Raw genomic sequence first — 22,912 nt, forward strand, 5'->3', positions numbered from 1 at the left:
GAAGGAAGGAAGGTAGACCGCAGGAGAACGGACTGCAGAGACCACGTCAGGGGGAGGTAAGTATATGCTATATTCACCTGTCCCAGTTCCAACACTGCTCGCCGCTGTCTGCCTGCTGGGTCCCTCTGTCAGTGACGTTCAGACAGCAGCATATGGGGCATAATCTATGGAGCATCATATGAGGCATTATCTATGGAGCATTTTATGGGGCAGCATATGGGGCATAATCTATGGAACGTCTTATAGGGCCATAACCTTTATGGAGAAGCATATGGGGCATATTATTCCATGAAGCATCTTATGGGGCCATATTAACCTTTGTGCGGCATTATATGGGGTGCATTTTGTTTGGAGCATCTTATGGGGCCCATCATGAACTGTATGGAGCATTATATGAGGCTCCTGATTCAATATGGCTATTCAAAAACATTTAACCTACTGATGTCTCAATTAATTTTTCTTTTATTGATATCTATTTTTATTTTTGAAAAAAAATTGTGGCAAAATTAAGGGGGTCGTCTTATACACGGGTCGGCTTATACACAATATATACGGTACTAAAATTATATATCATATATATCATATTTTCTTACCTAAAAGCAAATCAATTTCTAACTGCAATATAAGAAAAGTTTCCTCTAACTTTTCAGCACACGGTGCTATAAGTCAGTTGATGTAGTATTCTCAAGTACGTGCAGCTTTTCATTCCATTAACTCATTTCACCTGCTGTCACATGTTAATTTTACTTTTGACAAATAGAATTTTTCTTTCATATTAAGTACTGAAAGAAAAGTCTGTTGTCGGAAATATAAAGCCGTTATGTGATATCAATATCACAGTATGTGTTGTGCTTCATGCTAATGGAATGGAAGCCGTAAACAAAGTTGGATTCCACTACGTAATCATCAAACAGCTGACAATGTCACAGTTCCTGTGCCTGATAAAGAGTATCAGTGGTTTATCAATGTTATATGTTTTATGGTGCAAGAAAGTCATAGATGGTTCTTTTCTATGAAATGTTAGATACCCCAACCTATTATAGAGATAATTTATCTTAAAGGGAATTTGTCAGTAAGATCAGCCCTCCTAAGTCGTCTAAATGGGCATGTAGGTAATAGGAAGCTAAATAAAATGATACCCTGATATGTGCAATCCCATTTCGTATTCCAGAAAAATCCACATTTTCTTATATGTAAAGGAACTCTTAAGGACTATGAGCTGGACACTAATCTGCATCCAGAGCTCGTTTTAAATGGGAGTTCCCAGTGTGATGTGTAATGGCCGTTCTTCTCTTCTGATCTCACTGCAGAGCTGTGTGTGGTTATAACTGACACATCTAGTGTCTTCTCAGTTCTTCAGCTTCCATCTCACAGGCAGACAGGTTTGCAATATTGTTGTAATACAGCAGAGCTGTAGAAGAAGCAGCTTCTAATGAGTTTGTAAGGAGACAAAGTTCAGATCTACTATTCTGTTTACATGTCTCACATTGGTAACTCCCCCATTCGTGTAAAATAATATCTGGATTCTCACATAGATGAGTGTCCTGCCCATAGCCTTGAACAGCAAAGGGCGCACCAAGCACCCTACTTGTCATATTTAACTTCAGTTTCTGCAGAACAGTCAGCAATTTTCATACAGGCTAAATTCCCTACAGGGCTGTGTGCTTAGTATATACTGTCAGTTTGGGCTGACAGACTCCATTTAAAGACATATTCCCATCTCAAACTTTCTGATAAATGTGAGCCTACTTTTGGCAATCTCTCCATTCGAGACAGCATGTAATGGAGTCCTGTTCTCAAAATAGATGCAGGTTCTAGTGGTGCATCTATTGGACTTTTAATCCATGTGATGTAAATGTGAATGAAATGTTGGAGAATGGATAACCCCCTTTTAAATGCTTACTTACTTGCAGCAATAATATGGCATCTAATGGAACTTTCCTACAGAAACAATATGTACAGTACAGTCCCATAGATTTCTATGAGTGCTGCTTTATGGCTTCTTATAATTGGCTGCCCATAGCTCTAAAGCAGTCATGCGCATGAGGCTTGTTGCCTTGCATTCTACAATATTTTCCTTACCTTTTTTTTCATATTCTTCTTTTTTCTAGAAAATGTAATCAGAATTAGTCAATGCTAAAGTTACATCATGGATACCCTTGAGAAGGCTGTGAAAAATCCTGAAGAATCTTCTACTGATTCAAAATGTACGAAAGCTGCTGGAGATGAAAGTTGTGTCGCTGCAGATCAAAATAGTACCTGGAAATTGTATTTGAATGAAGCATCAAATGAGTCTGATCTCTCCAGGATTTCTAAAGAATGTCACGACAACATGGTTACAGAGCAAATGATAACGGAAGAAGGAAACCAAAGGGTATTTATCAATATTGCAGGTCTTAGATATGAGACCCAACTTAAGACACTAAGTGAATTTCCTGACTCACTGCTTGGAGATCCTCAAAAAAGAATTCATTATTTTGATTCTATGAGAAATGAATACTTTTTTGATAGAAATCGTCCTAGTTTTGATGGAATTCTATATTACTATCAATCTGGTGGAAAAATACGGCGTCCAGCAAATGTTCCAATAGATGTGTTTGCAGATGAAATAATTTTCTATGAGCTTGGAAATGAAGCTTTAGATCAGTTTCGAGATGATGAAGGCTTTTTGAAGGATCCGGAAATCCCCTTACCAACAAATGATTACCATAGGCAATTTTGGTTGCTCTTTGAATACCCGGAAAGCTCAAGCGCAGCAAGAGGCATGGCGTTGGTTTCTGTATTAGTTATTGTCATTTCCATACTAATATTCTGTCTAGAAACATTACCAGAATTTAGAGAAGAAAATTTATTTAAGTATTCAAGCAATTTTACGAAGAAAGCTGCTTACCTTAATACCTTCACAGATCCATTTTTTCTTGTGGAGACTACCTGCATTATTTGGTTTTCATTTGAACTTGTTGTTCGGTTTATTGTTTGCCCAAGTTCATCTGAGTTCTTTCAAAATATTATGAATATAATTGACATTGTATCAATCATTCCATATTTTGTAACACTTGTAACGGAAGTTGCGAAAGAAACAGCGGATAATGGACAACAAAACATGTCTCTTGCTATTTTAAGAATTGTTCGACTAGTTAGAGTTTTCCGAATTTTCAAGCTCTCAAGACATTCAAAAGGGCTTCAAATATTAGGACAAACCCTGAAAGCCAGCATGAGAGAACTGGGATTATTAATATTTTTTCTTTTTATTGGTGTCATTTTGTTTTCTAGTGCAGTATATTTTGCTGAAGTTGATGAACCTAAATCTCAGTTCATCAGCATCCCCGATGGCTTCTGGTGGGCTGTCGTAACAATGACAACTGTTGGATATGGAGATATGTGTCCAATCACTTTAGGAGGTAAAGTGGTAGGTACTCTCTGTGCTATTGCAGGAGTTCTGACTATTGCCCTTCCAGTTCCAGTTATTGTATCAAATTTTAATTACTTCTATCACAGAGAAACAGAAAATGAAGAACGTCAAACTTTACCTACAGAAGCAGATAAAATTAGTTTAAATAATTTAACACGATCGGTAAGCACGTCTTCTCTAAAGAAAAATAATGGATCGTGTATTCCAGACAAAAATGGTAAAGCTTAAAACTGTCAGTTTTTAATAGCAATGTATAAATGCTTCATAAAATATACAGTAAATGTAATTAATGTAAACTTATCAACATTGATGTTTCTGTAAATTATTGTAAATTTTCAAAACTTTATATGACAATATTACTAATGTTATTATTTTTTACTCTTGAAAGTGAATGGACATTGAAAATATATATTATACTAGCTGAAGAGCCCGGCGTTGCCTGGGCATAGTAACCAACTGTGGTTAGTTATAACAAATTATAATGATTATATTGCACATAAAAACCGTGCATCTAATCCTATCCTGTGTGATACTGACTACTGAGCCGTGTATCTAATCCTATTCTTTGTGATACTGAATGCTGAGCCGTGTATCTATTCCTATCCTGTGTGATACTGACCGCTGAGCTGTGTATCTAATCCTATCCTGTGTGATACTGACTGCTGAGCTGCGTATCTAATCATCCTATCCTGTGTAATACAGTCTGCTCACCTGTGTATCTAATACTATCCTGTGTGATACAGTCTGCTGAACCGTGTATCTAATCCTATCCTGTGTGATATTGTCTGCTGAGCTACGTATCTAATCTTATCCTGTGTGATACTGACTGCTGAGCTGTGTATCTAATCCTATCCTGTGTCCTGTGGGATACTGCCTGCTGAGCCATGAGTCTAATCCTCTCCTGTGTGATACTGACTGCTGAGCTGTGTATCTAATCCTATTCTGTGTGATACTGACTGCTGAGCCGTGTATCTAATCCTATCCTGTGTGATACTGGGCTCCCCCTGCTGTCTGTGTCAGAGGGTGGTCTGTGTTGGCACAGTAATAAATTGTGTTATTTCCTGCTTTACAGAAGGATGATAACACCATAGAAATGATAAGAATAATAGGCCTCAGTTACCACAACTGTCTACAAAGAGAACCATTGCTGATAGCAACCAATCACAGCTCATTTTTCATCTTTTAAACAGCTCTGGGACAGCGTGGCGAGTTTTGAGTGGCGACTTTTGTGTTTTGACTTTTATGTGGTGAGGTTGGTGTATGTGTGGTGAAATGTGTGCTGACGGTGGTATATGTGTTGAAGCACGTGGTAGTGTGTGGCGCATTTTGTGTGTGTGTTCATATCCCCGTGTGTGGTGAGTATCCCATGTCAGGGCCCCACCTTAGCAATTGTACGGTATATACTCTTTGGCACCATCACACTCATTCTTTAAGTCCCCCTTGTTCACATCTGGCAGCTGTCAATTTGCCGCCAACACTTTTCCTTTCACTTTTTCCCCATTATGTATATAGGGGCAAAATTGTTTGGTGAATTGGAATGCGCAGGGTTAAAATTTCTCCTCACAGCATAGCCTATGACGCTTTCGGGGTCCAGACGTGTGACTGTGCAAAATTTTGTGGCTGTAGCTACGACGGTGCAGATGCCAATACATACATATACTTTTTCCCCATTATGTAGATAGGGGCAAAATTGTTTGGTGAATTGGAACGCGCGGGGTTAAAATTTCACCTCACAACATAGCCTAAGACGTTCTCGGGGTCCAGACGTGTGACTGTGCCAAATTTTGTGGCTGTAGCTGCGACGGTGCGAATGCCAATCCCGGACATACATACATACATAAACACACACATTGAGCTTTATGTATTAGATTATTAATGGTTAACCCACAAACAACATTAACTACCTATTTGTAAATTGGTGATAAATGTATGATAACTGGTAGATTTGGGAACATTTATTCAGGTGGAATTCAATAATACTCAAATTTTACAAAAATCTGTGTTCTCCAAAACATGAATTTTTGTAAGTAGCAGATTCAGAAAAATGGCAACTGGCTGCCAACACTGATTGTAACAGGAGAGGACCATCAAAAGGTTAAAAAAAAGACAAATAGCTAATTGAAACTTCGCCACTCAATTCTATGGCAGCTTCCGCTGCTCACTCTTCCCGGTACGATCCTTGGTACATCTTCTTACCACAGCCTTGCACTGAAAACCCAGGCATCTCCACTCTAGGCTGGAATTTCTGGCCGTGGCTAAGCCTGGGACTACACTGCACCAGGACTAGATTGCAAAATTAAGCCCAGGACATCACTGCGCATGCACATTGTAAGGTCTCCACAACCTTATGTCACGCACTCTGGGCTTGGACTTTTGGCCAAGACTATTCATGAGCTGTAATGTCACTGGTAAATCTCGCTAGACCACAGAGTATAATGAGGGACATTCAGTTTGCAGACAATATATTTGCAGCAAATTTGACAAATTCAAATCTAACCAGATTCATGAATCTCTAAACACTAATAGTCTGACTGCTGGAACCCTAATATCTTCTTTCACTTCTCTAGGTTTGTGAGAGCTGCGGTGCAGTGAGGAACATAGGATCCTTGGTAGGGATGAGCGAATGTGCTCGGTGATACTTGGATATCACTTGAGTGTCTGGGTGCTCGGATGAGCATGGCACTCAATAAGCATTGGCTGGTGCTCTGATTTGAAGCTTGATTCTCTGCCCTGCATGGATGGCACCTGTTACACAGCCAATAAGCATGTGGGGATTGCCTGCCAGTCACTGTAATGCCATTGCCATCTTGTGATTGGCTGTCTGCAATACCTCATCAGAGGTTATAAAAGGAAAGTTGCTGCCACAATCGGATCACTGACACCATTGCACAGCTCAGGGACAGTTCTTATTAGAGTTAGAGATCAGTTACCCAGGCCTGTGTGTACAGTTTAATTAATCAAAGTGTTCTAGTGTTGACACTGGTGCTGATGCTGAATCACCATAGTAACAGTCCTTCTAAGGGCTAATCCTGTGCTTTGCAGTCTGTGTCGATACATTCTGTATTTAGCCTACGGACAGTTGTAGGAGCAGGGAGAGTGTAGTCTGTAGTCTGTTGCTAAATATGTAGCTGCAGCACGTGACCACATTATTTTGTTTTAGGTGAAATAATTGGCTATGTTGTCATCCATACAGTTTTATGTGCTTCATGTTACTTTACGGTGGCTTATAAAACTAAAAAAAATGTTCAAATTTTTTTCTGGATTGAATTTTTCGTCCACAGAGTTTAACAAGGTTAGTGTTTCATTACAGTGGTTTGAGTCTAAAAAAAAAGTTCAATATTTTTTTTCTGGATTCAGTTAGTCATTTATACAGTTTAATGTGTTTAGTGTTATAATACAGTGTTATATAAAACTACAAAAAAAGTTTGATTTTTTTTCTGGATTCTATCAGTGATCCATACAGTTTAAAATACTGTTATGGTTAGCGGATCGCACTAAGTATAAATTATGATAGAGTGCGATCACAACCTGGGGTCCACCGTGCAGAGGTGATATACTGCTGCTAACGAACAATGGCGGAGCCGTGCGGTGAGCGTTCACCATGAATCATGCTGTGTTAACTCCAGACAGTGTGAACTGAACCCAAGATACCAGTCTCTGATAAAGTCTCAGACTGGTATGCACAGGAAGAGGAATACCAGCTCAGCTAACTGCCGAGTGGTAAAGGAAATATAATAACTAACTAAATTGACCACAAAAATTTAAGTACCAAGGTCAGTTAAACGCCAAGCGGTACGAAATGAGGTGTGTGCAATGCCCAGAAAAACTAAACAGTTTAAGCACGTGGATTTACTGTGCCCTGAAAACAGCCCTTGCTAACCGCCCACATGGTCGAGACAGATACTAGGTCAAGCGAAAAGAAAAACCTGCCTCCCTAAAGAAAACTACGCATTCATAAAAGCTGACATTGCGGCAGAGTCTCCATCCACACACACACACAACGCAAATGATACCACGTGCGCCTCTGAGAAACTTTTATATGTTAGGCTCAAGTCCAGACAGACAGGACCATGCTTGTGGACCAATCTGAAGCTGCCACATTACCCGAGCAGCTGACGTCCGAGCACCAATGAGAAGGTGCCACGTTACAAACATGCTCAGAAGGGTGAAATCTGGACTTAGGCTCCAGAGTACAACGCTGAACGTGTATACCAGTAGTCACCATAGGCTTAGCTGGAGAGCCAGCAGCGACTACACATGCAGCACGAGCCTGGGACAGGTGCTGGGTCTGTGTGAGACCTAGAGAGCTCCGTGAGTTGAACCCTCAGGACCGCGATGACTAACCTCCCTAGGGTGAGCTGGCCAGGTGTACCACCCCCCTATACAGGGAGCATTAGGGGCAGACCCAGGGGAGACTATCGCCGCGGAAGCTGATACCTGTGGACAACCGGAGGAAGATGCAGGCAGGGGATGTGCAGGCGACCAGACGGGGGATGGTGATGACCACAGGGGAGACAGCTGTAGCCACAGAGATGGTGGTGGAGAACCAGGGAGGAGGCAGGAACGGGTAGCGGGTGAGATGCTGGAACAGGCAGGTGAAGGCAGGAACAGGCAGGACCTGGAAGGGAACACAGGAGCGTAACTAATAGGGAAACTAGCGGGAAACCAGGAAAGGTACGAATCGTAGAGACAGAAGGTATGCTGGAGAGCATGGACCCGATATCAGAACATGAAACACAATTGATAATCAGGCAGGGAGGAGAGGGAGAGACTGCCTTATATAGGGCACTCTGGAGAACTTCCGGGTCAGGGTGCGGCAGAGTAATGGGACCAAGAGATAGGACGCCTAGTCTAGGGGGGCATGCACCTGCGTACCTGAGGAGGAGCCGAGGCCGGCTGCAGGACAAGAGAGGAGGCACTAGATGGACAGGCATCAGCAGAGGAGGCAGGCCGAGAGGACCGGAAGTGCCTGAGTGATGTGGAGGCACGGGAGGAAGCGGGGACCGCCGGCGCCATGACGACAGAACTCGCAGCAGAGGCAGGCTGGCTGGCGGTGGCAGGGGCACGGCCAGGAAGAGCTGCGGCGGCGGTCAGAGCGGGGGCCGCCGACTCTGCAGGGAGAGCAGAAGCAGTGAACGTGACAGGCGCCGGGGACGAGGTGAGCGTGACAGTCTGAAGTCTGTGCTGAGCATCATCCCAGCAGCTGAGCCTGAATGGGAGACCCATAATTCATGCTGTTGTTAAGTCATCAAGTCAGGAGGCCAAGGGTGGGGCGGTGGAAGACGAGGTGGCAGATGACAAATTTACCCATGCTACCGGTGAAGCTGGCATGAAAAGCATGGCCAGCAGCATGGAGGGGGGAATTGTCAGGACCGAAACAGGCAGGAAGAGGCAGTGGGGTGATCAGAGGGAGAAGACAAGTAACTCTTCCACAGAGCACCTACACTCGTGCATTTCTCTGTCACAGAGTTAGGTGTTCCCAAGTCTGGGAACTTTTTAAAGAGATTTTTGAGACAAAAAAATTGTCATTTTCAACCTGTGCCATGTGAAGATCAGCAAAGGCCTGACCACTAAGAGCTTAACCACCACAAGCATGATCAGGTATATGTCAGCTAAGCACCTGACTCAGCAGACTGAAAGCCTGGGTCCACGATGGGTATCAGCGTGTGACACCACTGCCTCTTCCTCTGTTCTAGGCAATTCCCAATCCCCTGTCCATGACACTGTGCAAATGCCTCCCACCCCAAACCTGTCCTTGCACATTCTGGGGCACCATTATCAGACACTTCCAAAAACCTATCACAGCACTACATTCAGCTGTCTCTACCCTAGACCATCAAATGAAAAAGAAAGTTCTTAGCCACCCACACAAAGGCCCAAATGAGAATTGGGCACATTTTCTGGCTGATTGCTGTGGAAACATTGCCATTTAGGCTTGTAGACAAGGAGAATTTCCACTGACTCATGGTGGCAGTCGTCTCTCGGTACTTGGTCTACAGCCACCAGTATTTCTTCTGCTGTGGTGTTCCCGCCTTGCATCATCACGTGTAGATGAACATCACCCATGTCCTTAACCACACAGTTACTGGGATTGTAAGAAAAGCGCTTGTGGCCAGGGATTCTCTGATGGTACACTGGGTTAACATTGTGGAGGTTGGGGCCGAGTCCCATCCTGGCAAGGCACATGTGCTACCGACTGCCCTCAGCAAAGCAGTAACAGGCTCTGATGAATCTAATTTTGTATAAGAGACAAACCACACACCATGGAATAGTTATTGAAAGGTATAACAGACCAATCAGATCTGTGGCTCTCACTGATGAACCTCCAACCAGGCATGGCTGTGTGTGATAATGGCCATAACCTGGTGGTGGCTGTGAAGCTTGGCAAGCTCACACATATACCATGCTTGGCCAATGTTCTCAATTTGGTAGTTCAGTGGTTTTTGACAACCCACTCAGATTTGTCATAGCTTCTGGTTAAGGTACACCACATCAAAGCCCATTTCCATAAGTCAAGTACAGCTGCCACCGATCTGTGCAAACAGCTACACTCTGTTCACAATATTTGAATGAGATACTACAACTGGTGCCTGGAAGGAATATGGATTACCTTGCATTTAATTTTTGGCAGGCTTTGCACTGTGTGCAGATCTTTAATTATGTGGGAGTATCACAACTACTCTTTGGTCACAATATTTGAATGAGAAACTACAGTTGATGCCTTGAAGGGTGTATGGATAGCCCTGCTTGTAATTTTTGGCAGGCTTTGCACTCTGGAAGACCTTTTATTAATGTGGGAGCACCACAACTACAGTTTGTTCACAATATTTGAATGAGGTACTACAGTTCGTGCCTTGAAGGGTGTATTGATGACCATGCCTACAATTTTTGACAGGCTTTACACTGTGTGCAAGCCATTTATGAGTGTATGAGTACCATAAGTACACATTGTTCGCGATATTTTATTGAGGTACTACAGGGTGTTTCTGAGTCACTATTACATCTACTTTTTGGCAGTTCTTGCTTCCTTCACAAATTGCACTGAAATTCAAAATTTTTTATAAAGATTTCAATTTGATTTATTTAAACTATAATTTTTTAAAAAAAGTTTTTAATCCTTTTTAAATGTTACGTCATATACAAGTGATTATACAGGAAAGAATGTTTCTTAACATCTTTTTCCTGTAAACATCAATTTCTTATTGATTTTGAATGTCTTATTTTTCACTTCTTAAAGTGGGGTAAAAGTGTGGCATCATTGTTCTCAGCAGAGATCTGGGAGTCAGAAATGCTTCAACATTTTCACTGCCCCCAGATTTCTTTGTAAGGTCTGCTGGAGAAATTCTTGGATTTCAGAATGACTTTCATTATACTCATTACTCGAAACGAGTATCAGGAATATCTTAGTTTGAGTAACGAGCATTCGAGCTTTTTAGTGCTCGCTTATCCCGAATCCTTAGGAGTGGTGACGGTCCAGCAGCAGACTGACTAGAAGTAAACATTCAATTATGATCTATGACATGGAGAAGCAATAAATGTGGTTCGTAAGTGTTCCAATGAATTTGTTCAGGCAATATTTCTTGTATTTTTGACAAGGAAACATATATGACACTGTAGCAGCTATACTGCTGATACTATAATAATGCAATATAGGATAATTTTATGATATTACAAGTGCTATCTGTGGAATTGAAGTAGAGCAAGGAAACATAAAACTCGTTGGCTCTGCAGCCTAAAGTTTAGAAAGCAGTGCTATTAATTCCACATATGCAGTTTAAGGCCCAGTCATAAATTTTGCATTAAGACCCAGACCTTAAATATGTTGTCTCTTTTGTAGAAGAGTGTTTCATTAGTATAGAGTATTTATAAAAGATTATTCGGGTTTCAAAGAAGTATATTTAAAAATATATCAAATGCACAATAGTGATAGCACATGATGTGACACATGATAACGAAAGTAAACTCTTCAAACTTAACACATAATGTTTAAAGATGCTCAAACATGCTGCAGCATGTCCCCGTCATTGCTATTAGAACAACACAAATGCGGCCGTGAAGCTCATTCAGTGTTGCTGGTAAAAGCGGCACGTAGAAAATGTCTATGACATACCTCGCAAAGGAAGAAGCTACACACTGTCAGATCGGAAGACCTGGGGGCCATCTGAAAAGTGCCAAGTCAACACCAGTACAGCGCCCAATCCATGTCGTTGTCGACTAGACCATAAATGTTGCAGAATCTTCCAGTCAGCTGAGGAATGCCAAGTTCACAACTTGTGCAATATGTTGATTTCTGTAGGCTATATGCAAAGTTCTCTCGAACCCCCTCCACTGCTTCACCTGTAACACTCGGTTGTCCGGGGCTTTTACGTTTACACAAGCATTCTGTGTTCTTAACTTGTCAATACTACCATAGAATGCTCTGTTGACCAGGTGTTTCATTTTCATACTGTCTTAGGAATGCTCGCTGCATGGTAACAATTGATTTACGCTGCTCGTATTCTAAAACTAAAAACGATTTTTCTTGCATAGTCGCCATTTTGGGCTCTGGTACCGTTCTGCCACCTGGTAAGCTTAAGGTTTAGAATCACAGTTTCTACAAGTCCACGGGTCATCAGACCAGATATACAGTATATGTGAAGAAAGGAAGCGTGGATGTTCTGCACTGTTGGTAGGTGTAAAGGCAAGTCCAGGTACACACAATATAGATTTGTGGTGTTATTGTTGACACATTTCAAAGTTTGCATACTTCTTCATAACAAAAAAACTCAAACCTTTTTTGTGTGTACCTGGACTTGCCTTTCCACCTACCAGCAACACGCAACATCAACCATTCCTTTCTTCAAGTAAACGCTGAAACTTTTGAAATGTTATTATTACAAATGGGTGAAATGTATATCTTTTATAAGCAACCTGTATTTCACAGACGACCACAACATAAAATTTGCAGATTTCTTTTCACATAAGAGAAACAATCTTAAAAAATGATGCGTGGCTCTGTCACTGTTTACACAAGTTGATTGATTGCTATATGTTAAATTGATATAATAATATCTTTCTGAATGTTTTCCTCCTCACCATTCTCTATACAGTTAAATAGTTTTGGTTTGGACAAAGGCAGAGGATACAACAATACAGTATGCAGCTACATGGCAAAATAGGAAAAATAGACACAGCAATTATATTGCAATTTATATTATTTTTGATGTACATACCCAATTTATACTTTAGCAATAAGGTTTCTGTAAGGGCATGTCCATCTCATTAGCGTAAATGTATTGCCAAATTTAAAAAAAAAAATAGTTTAAAACTGCCATTATAGTAATTGAATACCTCCTTTGATGTTATGGTAGTGAAACGAACTGTGAGTTTGTGACACATAAATCAAAAATATATTTCTGGATAAATTTTTAAATGGACCATCATTAACATTTGCCAAAACGTTAAAGCACCACTCCAGTGGGTTTTTATTCCACCACTGAAGTGGTGCTTTAAATGCAATTAATCTGCCCTCTGTCTCATATTCACGGTCTCCAGCAAAAGGTGACCTGACGGCAGCTCCAGTGTTTCATAGAGCACACCGGTGATCACTATTCAATACATCTCTATGAGAGCTTCGTTCTGGCTCCCATAGACTTGCATTGAGCTTTCTGCCAGTCAGAAGTTACTGGTACAAGATGGCGCCGCTGTACCGGACAAGCGTTGGTAAGAGTTGAAGCCGCTGGAAGGTGAGTACAAGAATGGGGTCAGAGGGCTTACATTTAAAGCTCCACTCCAGTGCTGAAAAAAAACCTGCTGGAGTGATGCTTTAGTTATTTAAAAATCCTATCTGGTCAGTTAACATTTTAGTGCCTGGTTTAACTTTCAATTTAATACAAATATGAAAATACTCTGAGGTTTCAGATGTCTTCAAGAAACTGTAAAAGTTAAAATGGTAACTAATTTCATGAAAATAAAACTAAATAAAAAATACCTGTGTTATTTCTTTACATTTTGTATTTTGCAACAGCAAATCACCAAAAAATAGAGGATTTACGTTGCATGACATTTACATTACACTGAATTCAAACAATCGGAGACTATAACTAGAGATGAGCAGACTGATTCACAGCTTCGAAATTTCCATAAATTGATGACTTCACATAAATTTTTGCACTTTAAAATTCCATTTGCAAATCATCAAAATAAAAAAACTTGAACAGCCCCATTTGTCACACTGCTGAAACATCAAAGAGCAAGTTAATGTCTTTGTTTTTTTTTTAATGGTCTCGTGGGTTTCTCCATAACGGCCACTAGCTATGACATCTTATGGATTATCATAACTTGTATAGTAGTGGTCAGTACCTTGGTCATCACAGATCAGCAGTTCTCAGTGGAGGTTTGTACAGCTGAATAATTTCCCATTTCTAGAGTCGCTAGGTAAGTCTCTATATTTTGTATAAAGTAAGCTCTTATGGTCAGCGGTTTCCTCTCTTCTGTAGAGTATAAGCTCTTAAGGTCAGGAGGGTCCTCTGTTCTGTAGACCAGCGTTCCCCAACTCCAGTCCTCAAGGCCCACCAACAGGTCATGTTTTCAGGATTTCCTTTGTATTGCTCAGTTGATAATTGCTTCACCTGTGCAATACAAAGGAAATCCTTAAAACATGACCTGTTGGTGGGCCTTGAGGACTGGAGTTGGGGAACCCTGCTGTAGACTGTAAGCTCTATCTGTATCTATCTATTTCTCCTGTAGAGTGTAAGCTTTTATGGTCAGGAGGGTACTCTCTTCTGTATCTATCTATCTATCATCTATCTATCTATCTATCTATCTATTTTTCCTGTGGGGAATAAGCTCTGATGGTCAGTGGGTTCTTCTCTCTCTTTTGCCTTTAAAATGTCAGCTCTAATGGACAGCATAGTTCTTTTTTCCTTTCCTCCTGTATATTATCTGAGCAATTGCAAACTTTTCAGTTCTGAGATATGCACAAATTAATTTACAGTGAGCTAATTTTTGGTGAAAAAATTCAGCCAGTGAATTTGAATTTCCAATGATGCGCTCATCTCCTACCATAACCCTTTACAATAGACTGTTCAGGTTCTACGTATCTGAATGTGCGTGCAGAAATAGAAGTGCTTCCTGTCAAACAACTCTAGTCATATGTATAGAACTCATATTTGCTTTCTGCAACAAATTATATATTTTTATTTTAAATTTCAACTATGTAAATATGCAATCTGTCATAAATTAAATGTGTAAAATATTAAATTAAAAAGTAACAGAAAGGAGGGTTTTTATAATTTACTATTTTTTTCACAAATTAAGGACTTTCTACTCTATTTGGCTGCAAAAGTGCACAGCTTTGCTACTCTCTTTGTAGTGTTTTTTTTGCTCCATTAATGTATTCTATAAGGGCAAAAGTGAAATTAAGTATAGGAAACACTACATCTAATCGTTTTGGTTTGTTGAATTTTTGCAAACTGCCTTTACTGAGAGGACGAGGATAACAACTCTAGTGTCACCTATTGGAAGTAGCAATCCTAAAAGTCAACCCTTTTGACGAGCCTTGCCACATGACTTATAAGGATAAGAGCTAAACCAGAATCTGTATTTGCAGAAATATTTTTTGGATGTTACCCCTTCTGACTGCAAAGCAAGAGATCTGATTTGGCTGTATGTGATGCCTTTGACTGGAGACTAAGGGGTAACATCTCCTTGTGGAGAGTGACATGCCTGGCACGCCAATGTAAGGAGACTTATAGGCCATGGATGCTCATCTGTGAATTTTAAAGAGGCAAATTGATTCTTCAGTGAAAAAGAGGACTTGACCTCTAGTGCCACCTACTGGAAGGTAGCACTAGAGGTTTTGCAGAAATTTTGGAGTCATTGGTTTAAAATAAAACTCAGCATCTTCTGAAATGACATTTTCCCTGGTATTTTTTTTTATAGCTTCCTCTATAGCACCTTAAAATGGCAGAAAAAATGCATGATCAAAATATTGAGATTAATTGTTTTTTTTTTACAAGCCCTTAAAGGGAGCTGCCACACTGAGAGCCAACTTACCAGGAGGATTGCTCTTTCAGTCACCGGGTTGGCTCTGGTACGGTTTCAGTGGACATTCTGTGCATAGAGAGCGGCGGCTGTAACCACGCACCTGGAACTAACTGACAGCCGGCTCTAATGCCAAGCTGATGTCAGTCAGTTCTGGGAGCCGCCGCTCTCTATGCACAGAATGGTGACTTAAACCATACCAGAGCCACCTCTGTGACTGAAAGAGCAAAGCTGCTCAGAGAAATAAAGTTCCTTTCCGCCCGGAAGTGGGGCTCTCAATATTGGCATTGCACAGTGTCAGAATGCTTTCAACCAGCAGATTAACCTCATAAATGCAGGTTAATAGCGTTATTTTACATGACAGGTTCCCTTGAAAAATATTAAAGAAATTAACACTACAAAGGAGCTTTATAGCTGCTCCATCACTACAATAACTTTGTCCACAATATCTTTGAACACCACAAGTGCTTTATGTAAACTTACGTAGCTATGTCATAAATTCTTGCTCTTCACCTTTATCAAAAACTGAAGCTAAACTAAAAAGCTCTTTGTTATAAAAAATACTGCCAAAACTGTAACCGCAGTAATGGGATGGAGCCAGAAGAAATGACTTATTTGTGTCCAAAACATTCTTGGAATCGGAGCAGTAGGATAACTTTGACATGGGTATTTCTTTTTATTCGTTTGCTTGTTTCTTATAGTAAACCTGTTAGCAGGATTGCACACAGTAACCTACAGACAGTGTCAGGTCGGTGCTGTTATACTGATTAAAATGATAACTGGTGATGAAATCATTTTGCTGTTGTTGTTTAATCTTTATTATCAGTTTTGAGTTAACGATATGCTCATGCTCTGGGGTGTCCTGTGGTGGGGTTGTAGGTAACAGCAGGTTCGCAGGATGCAGTGACGAGACGCAAGACTGGTTGAATTTTGAAAAGCAAACTTTTTATAATTTAAAGCCGCTAGGGCTATATTAAGCAACCATAAAGGGGTAACAACAGTTGTCCTCGCAGGGACTCAGTACAACCAAACACTATTTGAAAAGAACATGACTAACCCGACCGAGGCCGGTTACTATGGGGCCACGGTATGGCTGTCTACGGGTCCTTATACTCTATAATGTCACTTATCCATCCTAACGTCCCTCGGCGCCTCTGTGGAAGCTGCATTGTTGATGAAGCTGCTTTGGCATCTTTGATAAGGCTGTTCTGGCGTCTTCGATGAGGCTGCTGTGGCGTGTTTGATGAGGCTGCCTTGGCGTAGCAGCCGCTGGGCCCAGCTGCTGAAGATTTGGAGTAGTCTTCGGGCGCCCCAGCGCCCAGGAGGAGTTGGGGCACAACAGGCCCTGATGGAGTCCTGAGATGGAGTAACCCCCTGTTGTAACAGCGGGGTTGCGCTTTTTAGCGCGTTCAATGGCACTTCTGTCCCCAAGCAGGGTTGTGTCGCAGTGCTCAAGAGCGGAGATTTACAGGCCGCGAGCACAGTCTGGGACTGTGTGCAGAGTGTCTCTGTTGACGATGAACAGGCCCCAACTGCCGACTGCAGCGGGGTGAAGGCGGCTGTGTGCGGTGATAGACAGGCCGCAACCACGGGCTGACGTGAACCGGCAGCGTCGGCGGGTGGCAGCAGGCAGGCCGCAACCTGGGGCTGAAGGGGAATGGCAGCAGCCGGGAGAGGGAGCGGACAGGCCGCGGAGGGCTCGAGCTCAGCAGTAATGGCCGAGGATGACTGGGGGACAGATCGTAACCTGGGATTGGGGGGAAGAGACAGTCCCCTGTCTGTAAGCTCAGCGCCTCTTTCCTGAGGGCCACTGCACATCTACCCTCTGCTGCTGTCTCTTCTCTGAACTGTCAGTGTCCTTCCCGCGCTCTCACGCCCCCTCCGTCTCCTGCTCCGTGTCTGACGTATCACCAACTGACTCCTCTGCGTGCTCCCTGCCCCTTCTATACTCACCCCTCCCCTTGCTGTCCTGTCACTCTCAACAGTCCACTCTCCTCCTCTGTTCCCCGGGCACTGCTTCCTTAGGAACTCAGATGGCGGTCCCCTTGGTTCCGGCCCAGACACTCTGTGGGGGTCCTCTTCCCTACAGGGTCTTTATGTGGTGCTCTGATTAGGTATTCCTCAGTATGGCTTCTGACAGGTCACTGATCCCTCACTGACCTGCCCCCTAGTTTACATAATGAATATTATATATATCTTGACATAAAAAAACTTCTGCAGGCAAGCGCTGGTGGTGGCACCTGCGCTGCAGCATGATCGCATACGTAATCAATTATATGCACATTTGTTTAATAAAAAAAGTTCCTAAAAAAAAAATTTGAAAATGGAGGCGGCCTTGCCTGCACAGTAGCAGCTATCGGTCATCCGATAGCTGCTATTGTACGTGCGCTGGCTGCACAATCTTGCTAGAAAGGAAAAAAAATTAATATAGCAAATACAGGAGCAGCCAGTTCCAAATGCACTAACATGTAAATTAACAGCCGCGGAGACACCATCACATGTTTCTCAATGCAAGCAATGACTAGCCAGGTCTTTCACCGGGAAGGAACAACCACGGGAAGGGCAGTCTCCAATGAAGGAAACCACCTTTACTAGGCATTGCTCCTACTAGCCAGTTTCCTACTCCACACTGATGAGGGGCAATACCCCGAAACAGCTGTCTGTGGATGGATACCATGTTTTGGCATAGGTGGTTTCCTTCATTGGAGACTGCCCTTCCCGTGGTTGTTCCTTCCCGGTGAAAGACCTGGCTAGTCATTGCTTGTGTTGAGAAACATGTGATGGTGTCTCCGCGGCTGTTGATTTACATGTTTTTGCATATTTCCCATAAGGGATGGGGGCATTGCTCTAGAATCACTGCGTTGAGAAACATGTGATGGTGTCTCCGCAGTGTCGGATGTTGATCTCCATGAGGTCACTCATCCTCATTTTCGCAGTCTTTTACTAGGCATTGCTCCTACTAGCCAGTTTCCTACTCCACACTGATGAGGGGCAATAACCCGAAACAGCTGTCTGTGGATGGATACCATGTTTTGGCATAGGTGGTTTTTAAACAGGTTGATGTTTTTATTGATGTACTATCCACTGGAGTTGGAGGTGTGACACCCAGAACCTTTGCTGATCACCTGTTACTGGCACCGGCAGTAGTCGGAGGTTCAAGGATGCTACTGGAATACAGCCGTTCCATCACTTCTATAGTGGCCCTGGCCCAGTAGTGCAGATCGACTTCAAAATTATTGTTGACGTAGTGCTTGATTTGTGCAAATTGTGTCACAAAAAAATCAGATTTCCGGATGAATCTGACATTTCAAGAAGTTGGAAAGGAATGTGATTTGTCTCAATTTGATTCCCTTGTCTTTATTAAATATATATTCGGTTTATTATTTAAAGATACATGTTACATAATGCATATTTCTGTTATGTGTAGCAATGCATAATTCCCTTAAGAATTTCTTAGTAACAAGACATCCAGTCTACTTTTCTTTTGTATTTATAAAACAAAGGAGCTGTAGCTTTTCTGAAATGCCTAACTCATTGGAAAGTCTATTAGGGATACTCTAATTTCACACAGGGTTCCAAGGGAGCATTACGACAGGTGTGGTGCGTCAGTGTTCTGAGGACCTGGCAAGGATGCTTTGATGATAATGTGTTCAGTCACATGAATCTGAGCTATGTCTGGTTAGTCATGTGAAGCATTCTGGAATGAGATTCTGTCCCTGGCCTTTTTAACATATGCTAGGAGAAACCTTCTCAACTTAATTAAGCACTTGGCAGCAGCAATCCCAATGAACTTCTAAAAGAAGTCTCAAAAAACTTGCTGTTTACATTTGTTTTTTGGACACTGCACCATATGAATTCCTTAAATTGAAGTAATACGGAGCATGAATCACTTGTGTGCGTCAAAGTCATGCAAGGTTCATAATCCAGACACAGCTAAAGGTCTCTGCATAGAAGAAATGCTATTTAAAATCCACACAGAGAGTAATTAAAGTAACAGCAAATGCTACAGTCCTATAACCTTACTGTGCCATCTTTGGATCAGTTGAAAAAAATTATCAATGATGCAGTTTATAATGCAAATAAACCCTCTGTTTTGTTCCCCAAGCAACTCCAATAGACTAAAACATAAAAATGGCCAAGTACCTGAAGAGATTTTTTACTGGAAAACCTAGGCTGTTTTAACTTCAACTGAATAGTCCATACTCAATAATTTTACCCATAGGGTCAGTTAATTTAGTTGAATAATGGTTTTCGCTGCCCTGAAGTCAGGGGCCATGTATCTTATTCTCTCTTCCAGAGGTGGCAACTGCTACTAAAGAATGTGGTCTTAGACTGTGTAGACCAGAGACCATCATTTTTTAGACTTTACACAAGAGTTTATATGTGCAGACACTGCTGTGGGTGGGCAGGAAACATTAATCTGAGAAAAGTCCAAAATCTCTTGAAGACTTCTGGGTAAACGTCTCAATAGACTAGTGCAACCCATAGAGAACAGCTAGACTTGGCATGTGCGAAGGATGGGGGGATTTAATGGCAACTTGCAATCCTAATGGGACCCATGGCACTGCAGGTGGCCCAAACTACTCAGCTTCAAAGAACAAATTCACTTCCCAGCTAGCTAGTATCTAAACTCCTACAGGAAGACCTCCTGCAGAGTCCATGCAGTCCAACTGGTTTGCTCTGACCGCTAGGATTTTGTAAGGAGAATATGGACTTATTGTATGCTCTAGCCACACACATTTTTGAGATCTCTGGAATGGGCCGAACGTCCTCCAGCATCTCAATCCATTCTAGCACCCCAGGGTGAGGAGATTTCTAGAATGGCTAGTAAGAGCCAGGTAGCAAAGCTTTATTTGGTCTCAAAACATAGCAAGGGCCCGGCCAGATCGAAGACACCAAAACCGCCTCGCTAGGACTGTCCATTAAGGAGTTATTACCCATCTTAGGTTTGTAGTTGATAGATGTAAGGGGAGGGGATTTTGATCCAGCCCAATGCCCTTTGCTTTTTTTCTGGGGAGGTCTCAACAACATATCGTGTGGGAAGAAGTCAAGTAACAGAGGGAACCACCAGCCTCCCATGTGGCAGTCCCTCCACCACAAGCCAGGTATTTCATCTGACTGGTAACTGCCTTATTTTCTGCTATCACTATTGTATTTGCATATCTGACCATTGCACATGTATAACCATTAGTGATTGGTGAGCATTAAAATGCTCGGGTGCTCTTTGTTCGGGTCGAGCAAATTGGAATACTCGGGTACTCGGACAGAACAACGAGCCCAATGTAAGTCTATGGGAGACCCGAGCATTTTTACCGTGATCCCCCGGGTGTACTTTTAGGCTCTAAAAACATCTGAAAATGATGGAAACACTGCTCAAGTGACACGGGGACATCATGGGGATCGCCCTGGAAGCATTCCTGAGTCCTAGTTCACAGATTTAATTAATTTTTGTCAGAGTTTCATGCCATTTTTACCGGTGCACCAAAAAACATACCAACATGAAACCAAAAAGGATTTGGAAATATGTTATTGAACATCCTTTCCAGGTTAATGACTTGTATTTAAGGCAAAATAATTAACCCCAGACCAAAATGTTCCTCCCCCACTTGGGCTATGTTCAGATGTAGCATTTTTGAAGCATTTTTCAACTTTAACATTGCTTTCAACCAATACTAAAGCGTTCACTGGGAAATGTCATTGTAACCTTTAACAACCCTAGCTGGCCATGTGGTGTGTGACACATAAGGAGACACATCTTGTTTCATTTCTGAAGGAGGGACTCTTAAAGTCACAAAGCCTATTTTTAGGTGGCATTTATCTGCTTAAAGGGCCATTATTAAACAGTGGGTCTCCTATGCTGTTATTGCCTATACAGTGAGTGGCTGGGCTGCCAAGAATTACAACGCACCCCAATACCCCTTTCACGAGAGGTACAGTAGGGCCTCTTGAAAAAATGTTGCATTGAATGGAAGGTCTGCCCTGATATCAAGTCATATGCACCCCAATATGCCTTTGAACCCAGATACTGGAAGGCCACATGAAAACCCACTTCACAGTCTTCAGTTGGTCCTGCCATACAGTATCCTTATGCATTGAGTGCAAGGGCCGCCTTGACTCAAATTTGCACTCCCCTCATTTCCCTCTTGGACGAAACATGGAGGAGGGTCTCCTAAAGCAAAATGTCCCATTACAAAGGAGCAGGTCTCCTAGACTTGTAATGCCCATACAATAAGTGTATGGGCTGACAAACATTTCCCCACAGGGGTACACATTGTTAAAAACTATACTATGGGCATCATAGACACCGTTGCCAAAAATTGTATTGCCTTTGGCAGCACAGAAAACGTTAACCCTGGTGATCATGTGGTGGAGAATGAGGAGACATTGATGAAGGCCTCATGAAAACCTAGGCCCAATGTAAAGGAACGGGTCTCCTAGACTTGTAATGCCCATACACGCAGTGCATGGGCTGCCAAACATTTCCTCATGAGGGGTACATTTTTTTAAAATATACTATGGGAATCATAGACACCCTTGCCAAAAATTGGACTGCCTGTAGCAGCACAGAACATGTTAACCCTGGTCATCTAGTGGCGGACAAGGAGGAGACAATGATGAAGGCTTCAGTAAAAACTAGGCCCAATGTAAAGGAGCGGTTTTCCTACACATGAACACCCATACACGCTGGGCATGGTCTGAGAAAAACATTTCCCCATGGGGGGTACACATTTTTAAAAACTATACTATGGGCATCAGAGTCACCCTTGTCAAAAATGTCACTGCCTGTAGCAGTAGATGTTAACCCTGGTTATCTTGTGTCAGAGAATGAGGAGACATTGATGAAGGCCTCATGAAAACCCAGGCCCAATGTAAAGGAGCGGGTCTTCTAGACTTGGAACGCCCATACACGCAGTGCATGTGCTGACAAACATTTCCCCATGGGGGTTACACATATTTTAGAAGTATAATATGGGCATCAAAGACAACCTTGCCAAAATTTTGACTGCCTGTAGCAGCCTAGAACATGTTAAACCTGGTGATCTTGTGATGGAGAATGAAGAGACATAATGAGAAATCAGACTGAAAACAAGTATATAAAATAAAAATGTGAATCCACCTATGAAAGAAAATAACAAAAGGGAGGGGCGAACACAGGTTCATAGATATGAAGCCAGAATGCGTCCAACGAGATATGTTTGTCCCTAGCAACAGCTCAGATACAGGGATATAAATAAAAATATAGTGACTTTTGCATCATGGAATACGTTAACCCTGGTGTTCTACTGGTTGTGGATGATGAGGATGAGTATAAGGAGGAGAATAACACCAAAGAAACCCAATCAGGAAGCGGATTACCATGTGTGATTGTGAAGAGGTGCATGAGAATACTCTTCCACAACCAAGACAAAAATTAATTTGAGGTTATGTTTCGATGTTTTCATTCGGTGGTGTACAAAAGTCCTTGCTCATTTTTAT

General features: G+C 42.0%; 1 protein-coding gene across 1 annotated transcript; it reads left to right on the plus strand.

Moving 5' to 3' along the window:
- Window positions 1-2,118: 2,118 nt before the first annotated feature.
- On the plus strand, window positions 2,119-3,910 carry KCNA10 (potassium voltage-gated channel subfamily A member 10). The gene has a single exon (XM_073587323.1). It carries the CDS (start codon window positions 2,150-2,152, stop codon window positions 3,638-3,640), a length of 1,491 nt encoding a protein of 496 aa, XP_073443424.1. The 5' UTR covers window positions 2,119-2,149; the 3' UTR covers window positions 3,641-3,910.
- The last annotated feature ends 19,002 nt before the right edge of the window (window positions 3,911-22,912 follow it).

Source organism: Dendrobates tinctorius, unplaced genomic scaffold, assembly GCF_039654945.1.
Source record: "Dendrobates tinctorius isolate UK_male_01 unplaced genomic scaffold, ASM3965494v1 ptg000098l, whole genome shotgun sequence".
Taxonomy (NCBI): Eukaryota; Metazoa; Chordata; class Amphibia; order Anura; family Dendrobatidae; genus Dendrobates; species Dendrobates tinctorius.

Excerpts from the sequence above, each read along its gene's own strand:
- KCNA10 (XM_073587323.1), top strand. The coding sequence starts at position 2,150 with ATGGATACCCTTGAGAAGGCTGTGAAAAATCCTGAAGAATCTTCTACT.